The sequence below is a fragment of the Micromesistius poutassou genome, assembly GCF_964030765.1.
Source record: "Micromesistius poutassou genome assembly, chromosome: 12".
Taxonomy (NCBI): domain Eukaryota; kingdom Metazoa; phylum Chordata; class Actinopteri; order Gadiformes; family Gadidae; genus Micromesistius; species Micromesistius poutassou.
This window is the reverse complement of record NC_140282.1, coordinates 18479343-18490565: the sequence shown is the minus strand read 5'-3', so window position 1 is coordinate 18490565 and position 11223 is coordinate 18479343. Positions and strand designations below refer to the sequence as shown.

At 49.8% G+C, this 11223-nt stretch overlaps 1 protein-coding gene across 1 annotated transcript in view; it reads right to left on the bottom strand.

Annotated features, from left to right (window-relative positions):
* Positions 1 to 774: 774 nt before the first annotated feature.
* dennd2b (DENN domain containing 2B) overlaps positions 775 to 11223 on the bottom strand; it is a gene marked incomplete at its 3' end in the record, with an annotated part of 33606 nt that continues 23157 nt past the window's right edge. Inside the window, exons 10-18 of the mRNA XM_084476384.1 lie at positions 9583 to 9705; positions 8718 to 8907; positions 8522 to 8603; positions 8233 to 8413; positions 4743 to 5689; positions 4105 to 4192; positions 3103 to 3177; positions 2787 to 2939; positions 775 to 1017 (exon numbers count right to left, since the gene is read on the bottom strand). Coding sequence (XP_084332510.1) covers positions 775 to 1017; positions 2787 to 2939; positions 3103 to 3177; positions 4105 to 4192; positions 4743 to 5689; positions 8233 to 8413; positions 8522 to 8603; positions 8718 to 8907; positions 9583 to 9705 — 2082 coding nt within the window. The remainder of the gene's footprint in view (positions 1018 to 2786; positions 2940 to 3102; positions 3178 to 4104; positions 4193 to 4742; positions 5690 to 8232; positions 8414 to 8521; positions 8604 to 8717; positions 8908 to 9582; positions 9706 to 11223) is intronic.

Here is an 11223-nt window from a genome sequence, read left to right as displayed (position 1 = left end):
GTTTGTGACTAAAAGGAACATATTAAAAGAGCCACATATAGAAATATGTATAGTAGGCCTATTATTAAGATAGGTTATTATTAATCATAACATTTCAAAGTGCTGCACATAGTAATTGGGGTTTCGATTTAGTAGTAATGCTCAGCTTACAATAAATACTAGATATCCACTTCACAAAGACACATAACAAGTGTGCAGTGTAAAAAAAAAAAAAAACCATACCAGATTATAGGTAGTACATAATATCACTTACATTTATGGGTCTATATATTAAGATCTCAAAATGAACTGGAAGTATCTTTGAGTCAGTATGTAAGAAGTGAAATACATAGTTAGAAAAAATATTTAACAAACTAGCATTTTACGTACATTTATCATTCAGTGCCTTCTGTATGTCAATGTTGTGTATGTGTACATTTTCCAATGAAAACTGGAATGCGATGTTAGACCATTTTAAAACCTGCACTATATAACTTTTACACACAGCCATTTTCTCCCGTTAAAAAATATCAGAACTAGAAAGCTTCTCAAGAATGAAACGCACTCCTCCACGATAAAAATCCATCCAAGGAAGGCTTCTCCATAACTTGTTTTATTTTTGTCCACTTTTGTCCGCCCTTAAAAAAAAACATACTTAGTGCAGGTTTAACGTTTCATCACGATTACAGGAATAAATCGCTGTAAAGCAAAGGAATACCAATACAGTCTTCAAAACTTGTGAAAACAAACTTCACTCGATTCTAGAAGTACAGTTTTCTCGTCCCTCTTTCTTTATCACGAGTGATGCTTCCTGGAGTTCAGCGAGTGTCTCCTCTTCCTCTTCCTGTGAGACTGTTCCCTCCTCTCTGGCCAGGGGAAGCCGTTCTCCGCAGCCCTGTACGCCTCGTCGTACTCGTCGTCGCTGTTGGAGTCCTGGCAGCCGGCCGGGAGGAAGACCCCGAGGGGGAACGCTTCGTTCAGCCGCGAGTTGAAGAAGGACTCGAGGCTCCGGCCTGCCTGCGCCACCTCCGAGTCGGGCTGCGTTCAGGAAGAGAGCGTTACAGCGTCACACACAGTTTAGTGTGTCACACAGAGTAGTGACACAGTCAGGTGTACCTCGTCAGGGGAACGAGGTACACCTGAAGCGGAAGAGACACCACTTTTAGACGCCTCTTCACAAAAGCCCAGTTGTTGATATTAGATACTGTAGTGGGATTTAGTTCGAGGCATGTTTTCAGTCAATCTATTTACAGTAAAGCCGTTTCTCAATACCAAGTATGCGGACTACGTACTCGCGGACTTGGAAGTACGTACTTGGCAAGTCCAGACTTTCAAGTACAGACTTCCGAGAACGCGAGTACGCACCTGCAATTGGAACAGCAGCGGACTTGATGATGCATTCTGGGATATTTAACGGTCCCAAGTCCACACGAGTCACCTCCGATGCGTCCTCGGTAGAACGGCCTCATCGAGAACGCATCGAGAACACACACGGGTTTTACGACAGTTCTCGCGTAATTGGAATTGGAACAGTGCTTGGGCTACCACTGATGACGTTTACCGAGAACGCAAGTACACGAGAATACACGAGAACGCGAATTGAGAAACGGCTACAGAGTAGTGATACAGTCAGGTGTACCTCGTCAGGGGAACGAGGTACACCTGAAGCGGAAGAGACACCACTTTCAGACGCCTCTTCACAAAAGCTCAGTTGTTGATATTAGATGTCGTAGTGGGATTTAGTTCTAGGCACGTTTTCAGTTTATTTAGTATTAGTCTATTTACAGGAATAGACTTAGTGGGCGGTTGCGGTGGATACACGGGTCCCCCATCAACATGTTAGGTCCCACTGAGCGACACCATTTTCATTTGAACTGTGGATGGGATGTCGAACACATTGACACGATATGTTACATACAGGCTGTTGGTCAAGGCTGTATTTGCATTCTTGCAAATAGCTGTACCATTGAGACCCTCACACCCACGAAACCCTTTGCTCTAAACAGTTGAGTTAGACGTTAGTGTTCCAGCCCTCAGCTGTATGGTATTCATATTCACTGATTCAAGATATAAGCCAATACAATTTGATATATTAAGTTATATTATTAAAATGTATTGAATTATTAAATTCCCTATAAAACATTGGCTAAATGCACAGTAAATAACCTAATCATACTATAGAATAGTCCCAAAAAGCAATTCAAGCAAGTTTCCTGAAAGACGAGGAGGACATTTTTCTTAACATGATTAAAGAATCCACAGCTAAACTGCCACCATCACGCCTAATATGTTATCAGATAACTTTGGTAAAAACATTATTTCATATATATAAGTTTTATGTTGATCCCGGACATCCTAAGGACATCCCTTCTCGTTGCATCCCTTGTTATCGGAGAGTTCGCACAACCGATGTGTCCTTGGTGTTGTGGGCGTGACGACGACGCATCAGGCGTTCTCACTAGCCTCCGCTGAAGACAAACTCGAGTTTAGCTATTCGTCACTTTTGCTGACGAATATGATGTTGAGGGAGGACTACAAGACCACAACAACAAGACAAGAGCATGTGCATTGAAAAACGGTCACGGTGTTATTATGCATGTTTTGTCTCTCTCACACACTCTCACACTCTCACACACTCTCACACACTCTCACACACTCTCACACACTCTCACACACTCACACACTCACACACTCACACACTCACACACACACACACACACACACACACACACACACACACACACACACACACACACACACACACGTCGGCTGAATCAATTGCAGTGAGACACTGCTTTGGTACTCACGTAATTGAACTTGGCACAGTTACGGAACATGAGATAGACGTCAGCGACGTATTCCTCCGGAGAGGCGTACCGGCGTGCGTTGCCCTTGCTGAGTCTCGCCCTGATCTGAGACAGGTCCATGGGCCTTTTGATGATTTGATAATAATGTCGAGCCTGCATGTAAAAAAAAAAAAAAAAGCAATAACCTCTTAAAAGGATGGCCCCCCCCCGACTCACTCAGAAACATTCCACGTTGAATCGGGCTGCGTTAGGAGACGTGAGGGTGCATTAAGAGTTGGCTTTTCACCAGAACTTTGGGCAAACGATGGCCACTTACGAGCGGACTGACGGGCTCGTGGAAGGGAGCGCTGAGGACGTTACTGAAGAGCAGGAGAGTCAGGCGCTGGCATTTCTTCCGAGAGCAAACAGAATACAACGTCATTAAATGATGCAGGCAAATAGCAGCGCACGCACACACACACGCACCCACACACACACACGCACGCACACACACACACACCAGTGTTGATTATTCGATCAACACAAAATCATCTCTTCATCGTCAAGTAAAAACACAGAGCACATTACTTGATCACTTATAAGCCCTATCTACCATGTGAAATATAGATTCTACAACCCCCTTTTTAACCTAGATTGTATCAAGATTACAAAAAAAAAATCTTTTTACATGAAGGGCACAACATGCTAAGAACGGGGTCAGTTTATGAGAAACCCTGCTTCATATGTAGGTTAGGCACATATAGGTTTCAGGCTTGTAACACAACCGTGGTCTACATAGCTTTGAATAACGCCACAAATCTTGTCAAATGACGGCGTTGCAAAGGCTAGGAATCGCTCAAAACAACCCAGCACAGTGATGTTTCAACAGCTATTAGCATAAGAAGCACCCCTTGTGTCAGTGCCTTGACAGCCAGTGACAAATTACGTACAACGCCTCCGTAAGAGATTCTGTCAAGACGAGAACATATCTAGATGGATAGAGTGTACACCTCGCCTCCTGAGCACACAATGGTATTCCCGGTTGCGTTTCGCAATGAATATCTGGAATTGGCTAAGAAAGGCCTTTGCGTTTGAGGCCGCATATTCGTTCGCGTTGTTAAAAAAAAACTGCAATGTATAATTCGTTTTTTTCTTGATTGCTTATCAGACATTTAGCACCACACACACACACACACACTATAGACAGACAGGAGTGTGGCGCTAAATGTCTGATAAGCAATCAAGGAAAAAATATATGTATTTATACATCACATTAATACTGGATTCTGCTCATTCTAATTATCTCAACAGCTTTGACTGCTGTCAGAAGACGACTCACTCGCTGGTCACTGGAGGACAGTCCTGGTGCTGCTGCCGCGGTCCTTTCACTCTCACAGTCGTACTCCACTTCTGGCTGCAGGACGTCCCTACACAAGGTGCATATCCAGTCACCCCTAGAGGTGCAGGAGTGCAAGTGCAGAAAAGAAAAAAAAAAACAAGTTAACCACCACGTCGTCGTGTCGTCTGTCCGCAGGCATCAGAGAATACAAGTTTTGGCTGTCGATGCGAGCCCTGCTCTGACAGTGTTTCCCACACATAGGCCGATGTGTGGCGCTGCGCCACAGATTGAACAACGAGCGCCACAAATTGATTCAGTTTTGTTTTTTTTACTTGAATGCGATTTTTAAATGTAACTCCACCAGCCCGCAACCCAAACCCCCCCCCCCCCGTCAACAATCCCCCCCGTCCGCCCGCAACCCAACTCCCCCGCGGTTATAACCAAAGCATTGGCGGTTTTAGGCACGGGCGAAAATCAAGACACACGATAAAGAAAATGATCCGCGCATTTTCTATCATTTTCTATCCCCCCCCCCCGTCAACAACTCCGCCACACATTGCCACCTGGTCTGTGGGAAACACTGTCTGACGTGAGTTGCGTGCGGGTTTGTGCGTGAGAGGGGGGGGGGGGAAGCTTACGTGGGGAAGCTCAGGAGCGGAGGGATGTGGCAGGCCAGGTGGAAGACTTTGGGACAGCGATCGCAGCACAGCAGGTCCCCGCCGATCAGACACACGGCGCAGAAGTCCTCGCTCTCCATCTCGTCTCCGCGATGACCCCCCCCCGCCTCCCCTCCGAGTCCCGGGTTGGCGATCAGCAGGGCCCTGTGGCCCCTGGGCGAGCCCTCGTCCAGGTCGGAGCGCAGAGCCTGGGGCTCGTCGTCCCTGTCGTCATCGTCGTCGTCGTCGTCGTCGTCGTCGTCGTCGTTGTTCACGTCGGCGTCCGATAGGTCCAACTCTGGGTCCGACTCGCCGGAGAACTGGGAGTCCCTGGGGTGGTCGGCCGTGACGTCAGAGTCGCTGTCGTCTGCCTGAAAGCCGTGTTCCGAGTCGGGGTGGGGGTGCTGGCGGCGGCGGCGGTGGCGGTCGGCGTCGGCCTCAGAGTCCACGTCGCCAGCGGCGTCCAGCAGGTCTTCCTCGTCTCCCGGACCCCCACGGGCGAAGTCCCGCGGCCCCGGGGGTCGGCGGTCCGCCCCGAGGGGATCAGACGCCACCTCCGCCGCGTCAGACCAGGCGTCGTCTCCTCCTCTCCCGGGGTTGTCCCGCTCTCCGGTGCCCGCCGATTCCTCCGGAGCCGCGGCGTCGGGGTCGCCCTCAGAGGACGACGAGGACCCGGGGCGCGGCTCGTAGTCCTGGGACGCGTCCGAGTCCAGCCGCGGGTCGTAGCCCGGGTCGGGCTCCGAGAGCAGCTCCTGCTCGGAGTCGGAGTCCGGGTCTGGAGAAGGCACGTGTTTGGGCTCGGAGGTCCCCCGGCGGTCGTAGAGGTCCGACCCGGGTGCGGTGGGCCGACCCGGGCTCTGGGACTCTGTATACGGGGGCGTGTTGAACAACAGGGTGGCCCTCTTGAAGGCAGAGCCACCGGGGTTTTCCTACGCGTGCAAAACGGAAGAAAAAGGGCAACAAAGACGAGTTATGGTACAGTAACTAAACGGAGACAAAGCAGGAGACAATGTCGATTCACTTGCATTAAACCTCTCAAAAACTCCAAAACTCCTACATTAAAATTGCTTCTTTAGGTATGTCACACACGTACACACAATACAATTATTCTTACGGCTGTAGTGTGTGTGTGTATATATTTTATTATTACCTATAATCTTATTCGTTAATTATAACCCTATGATATTTGGTACAGATCCCAATTGTTGTTATTTACTGTCCTTCACTGTCGTTTTATTGATTGTCCTTTTCATGTTTTGAAACGTGATTCATGCCTTTGTAAAGCACTATAAATGTCTCAGGGGGTAGAGCGGGTTGGCTGGTAACCGCAAGGTTGCTGGTTCGATCCCCGGCTCCTCCTCCTCGCTGAGTGTCGAGGTGTCCCTGAGCGAGACGCCTCACCCTAACTGCTCCTGACCAGCTGGCTGTCGCCTTGCGTGGCTGACGCCGCCGTCGGTGTGTGAATGTGTGTATGAACGGGTGAATGTCAGGCAATATTGTAAAGCGCTTTGGGTGGCCACTGGTTACAAAAAATGCGCTATATAAATGCAGTCCATTTACCATTTTACCATCTTTAGTGTCTGAAAGGCGCTCTATAAACAAGCGTGTATCTGAAGGGGCGCAACATCAACAAATGCCTGTTTGAAGGATCGCCTTCTAGTCTAGTCCTCCTACACCTTAACACCTGCACCTTAAGACCTACACCTTAACACCTGCACCTTAACACCTACACCTTAACACCTGCACCTTAACACCTACACCTTAACACCTACACCTTAACACCTGCACCTTAACACCTACACCTTAACACCTACACCTTAACACCTACACCTACACCTTAACACCTGCACCTTAACACCTGCACCTTAACACCTACACCTTAACACCTACACCTTAACACCTACACCTTAACACCTACACCTTAACACCTACACCTTAACACCTACACCTTAACACCTGCACCTTAACACCTACACCTTAACACCTACACCTTAACACCTACACCTTAACACCTGCACCTTAACACCTGCACCTTAACACCTACAGCTTAACACCTGCACCTTAACACCTGCACCTTAACACCTGCACCTTAACACCTACACCTTAACACCTACACCTTAACACCTGCACCTTAACACCTACACCTTAACACCTGCACCTTAACACCTACACCTTAACACCTGCACCTTAACACCTGCACCTTAACACCTGCACCTTAACACCTACACCTTAACACCTACACCTTAACACCTGCACCTTAACACCTACACCTTAACACCTGCACCTTAACACCTACACCTTAACACCTACACCTTAACACCTACACCTTAACACCTACACCTTAACACCTGCACCTTAACACCTGCACCTTAACACCTGCACCTTAACACCTACACCTTAACACCTACACCTTAACACCTACACCTTAACACCTGCACCTTAACACCTACACCTTAACACCTACACCTTAACACCTGCACCTTAACACCTACACCTTAACACCTACACCTTAACACCTACACCTTAACACCTACACCTTAACACCTACACCTTAACACCTACACCTTAACACCTACACCTTAACACCTGCACCTTAACACCTGCACCTTAACACCTGCACCTTAACACCTACACCTTAACACCTGCACCTTAACACCTACACCTTAACACCTGCACCTTAACACCTGCACCTTAACACCTGCACCTTAACACCTACACCTTAACACCTACACCTTAACACCTACACCTTAACACCTACACCTTAACACCTACACCTTAACACCTACACCTTAACACCTGCACCTTAACACCTGCACCTTAACACCTGCACCTTAACACCTACACCTTAACACCTACACCTTAACACCTACACCTTAACACCTGCACCTTAACACCTGCACCTTAACACCTACACCTTAACACCTGCACCTTAACACCTGCACCTTAACACCTACACCTTAACACCTACACCTTAACACCTACACCTTAACACCTACACCTTAACACCTACACCTTAACACCTACACCTTAACACCTGCACCTTAACACCTACACCTTAACACCTGCACCTTAACACCTGCACCTTAACACCTACACCTTAACACCTGCACCTTAACACCTACACCTTAACACCTACACCTTAACACCTACACCTTAACACCTACACCTTAACACCTGCACCTTAACACCTGCACCTTAACACCTACACCTTAACACCTGCACCTTAACACCTGCACCTTAACACCTGCACCTTAACACCTGCACCTTAACACCTGCACCTTAACACCTACACCTTAACACCTACACCTTAACACCTGCACCTTAACACCTACACCTTAACACCTACACCTTAACACCTGCACCTTAACACCTACACCTTAACACCTACACCTTAACACCTACACCTTAACACCTGCACCTTAACACCTGCACCTTAACACCGCGGCCCGAGAAGAGAAGGTAAGGCACGCACCTGGCCCCGCCCGTCAGCCCGGCCCGGCTCCCGGGAGCAGCAGGCGCCGGCGCCGGCCGGGAGCGGGTCGCTCTGGCGCCGCCCGTGTGGCGGCAGGCGGGACACCAGGACTTTGAGCCGCTCCAGACACACCACCGGGACCTTTGGGCTGTCGGCGCCGGCCCCCAGGAAGTCCCTCTCGCTTCAACGAAACACACACACACACACACACGAGGAGGAGGTGGTGACTCGACGGTTTTCCAAGCCTGACTTCCCGGTTCAAGCCTGTCACCGTTCTGACCTGGTTTACCTGTTGTTTTTCCGGCCGTTCCTCGCTTTGTAGCATTTCTCTTCCACTTTGTACTCCGTTTCGTCTTTGGAGAACGGGTGCTCTGATTGGAGAGAGGTGTGCGTTAAAAAAAACAAACAGCTTGGGCGTTTGCTGTCTAAAGGACAGCAGCAGCAGCCGAACAATACGCGTTACATGAATGAAACCGTTGCAGCACCTGGCTCCGTCTTATAGTACAACAAAGGCGACGGGAGTTGCAGGGAGCTCTGTCCTCTGCAGCACGTGCGGCCGACCGGGGCTGCAGGGTTCTTCTGCCGGGCGACGCACTGGATCACCCCGTCGGACGACCTCCTCCGCCTCTCGTCCACGCGGCTGTACTGAGGGCGGGACAAGGAACGCGGGGCGGACTTTGAACAAAAAACATCACACCCACATCACACCACAAGACCGTGTCGAGCATGTGAGTCTATTTAACGGTTAATTGAATAATTAATATACTGTATGCACACACAACAACCAAGTCAACATTAAAGGCAGCTGTATTTAAAACAAAAATTAAACCAAACGGAAAATCAATATCAGCCTTAAGATTGTGTAAGTGGTTTGCGGCTGCGTCTCGCGGCCCGTAGCATCCTCTCAGAGAGGGGGGGGGGGGGGATAACGCCTCGTACCCACTGCACACGTCCGTCGACGGACCTCAGTGACTCTACATGGGGACGCTCCCGAAATGCATTGTGGGTCCCGTCCGTCAAATCGCTCTCCGTCTCTCGCGTCCAAAAAGTTGAGAAAAGTTGAACTTTTCAGGCAGCGACGGATCCGTTCGGCCAATCAGATCGCCGTTATTATTATTATTATACGCACGTTTATACGCAGATCGTGTTTTACCCCCCGTGCGTCGGACACGCCCCTCTCTCTCCCGTCGGCGGACGGTGTACACGTGAGGCGTAAGGCTGACGGCGGGAGGGGGCGGTGTGCGCTACCTGGTCCAGAGCTCCGCCCCCCAGGCTGACGGCGGCGGCGGCGGCGGCGGCGCCGGGTGCGGGGGGTGCGGGGGGTGCGGGGGCGGCGGCGGGCGGTTCTGCCGGGATGCTCAGCGAGCGGCTGCTCCTCCTCCCACACGCCGAGCCGGAGCAGCGCCGGCTGCCGGGCGCCTCGTCGGCGCCGCTCCCGTGGGCTGTCAGCGACGTCTCCAGGGATGAGGATCTCTGTCAGGGAGGAATGACACACACACACACACACCGACAGGCACATACACACACATACCGACAGGCACACGTACACACACAGACACACACACACACACACACACACACACACACACACACACCGACAGGCACACGTACACACACAGACACACACGCAGACAGGCACACACCGACAGGCACATACACACACACACCGACAGGCACACGTGTACATACACACACACACACACACACACACACACACACACACACACACACACACACACACACACACACACACACACACACACACACACACACACACACACACACACACACACACACCGACACGCATGCACACACACACACACACACACACACAATAAAGCAAACAAACTAAAGAGGGTTTTGCGACAGCCACTGAGCGGCGATACAACAGTGATTATGTGCAGCTATTACGGTACGACGGTGAGACGGAGACTGGAAAAGAAAAGGGTGTGTGTGTGTGTGATAAAACACTTTCCAACGTGTCACACGGGCACACACGCAGAAAGTAAATCTGGAAAAAACATCATTAAAAAGATTAAACTCAATCACCTCAAACGCTAAGATGGATCAACACAAGCGCATAGATTATTTATATTCACTGCTAAATGAAAGGCCTGTTATAACCTCAATTATCATATGTAAATGAAACATCAAGGCGGTCGCGCTTTAGCCCGTCTCGCAAAGCATTCATTAACCCTCCTTTCTTCATCTCCCGCTTCCATGCCGTTATTGCCTCGCTCATGTGTGTGTGTTTTTACACCAAAAAAAACAGGCGACGCCACAGAACGCCAACTTAATCCGTGGTTCTCCGCGAGTGTGACAAACCTGCCGCCTGACGGCCAGCTCCCTGTGAGCTCATCCACCGGGCTCTGGAGATACTCTATCAGCGTGTTTTTCCTTCCGCAAGAGAATAATGAGGCGGATCCGCACGGCGCCGCACGTGTTCATAATCACCCTCCTGCACCCTATAAACACACCCTTACCTGATCCCCGCTCCCCGGGGAGAGATTGTGCAGGACCGATTCAAAACGAGGAGGAGGGGGGGGGGGGGGGGGGGACAAAGGAGGAACTTCTAATCCCCGCTCCTGCTGCTGACGTGACGGCGAGGGAGCGGGGGGATTTGTGCGTTGGGAGAGTGGGAACCGGAACTGAGATCTAACTGGCAGCTTCTGCTATTCCCCGAGTGTCTCATTAATGCCAGGTTACATACATGTGCACCGGAATCACTTCAGTGCCTGTGTCGTGCTTAAGACGCAGCGGCGTGGAAAACATGGGAACTGTTTGTGTGTGTGTCTGTGTGTGTGTGTGTGTGTGTGTGTGCGTGCGTGTTTGGTGATTATGTGGTTGGTTGCAAACTTCTGACATCAAGTGTGCTCATGAGAAATGAGGCCATCCTTGATTTGAAGTTGCATCATTCTGCGCAGTTTTCTATTTTAAGTGACAACTGAGGCTTTGTGTTGGATGATGCTTTTTTTTTTCGTGCTGTAAAGG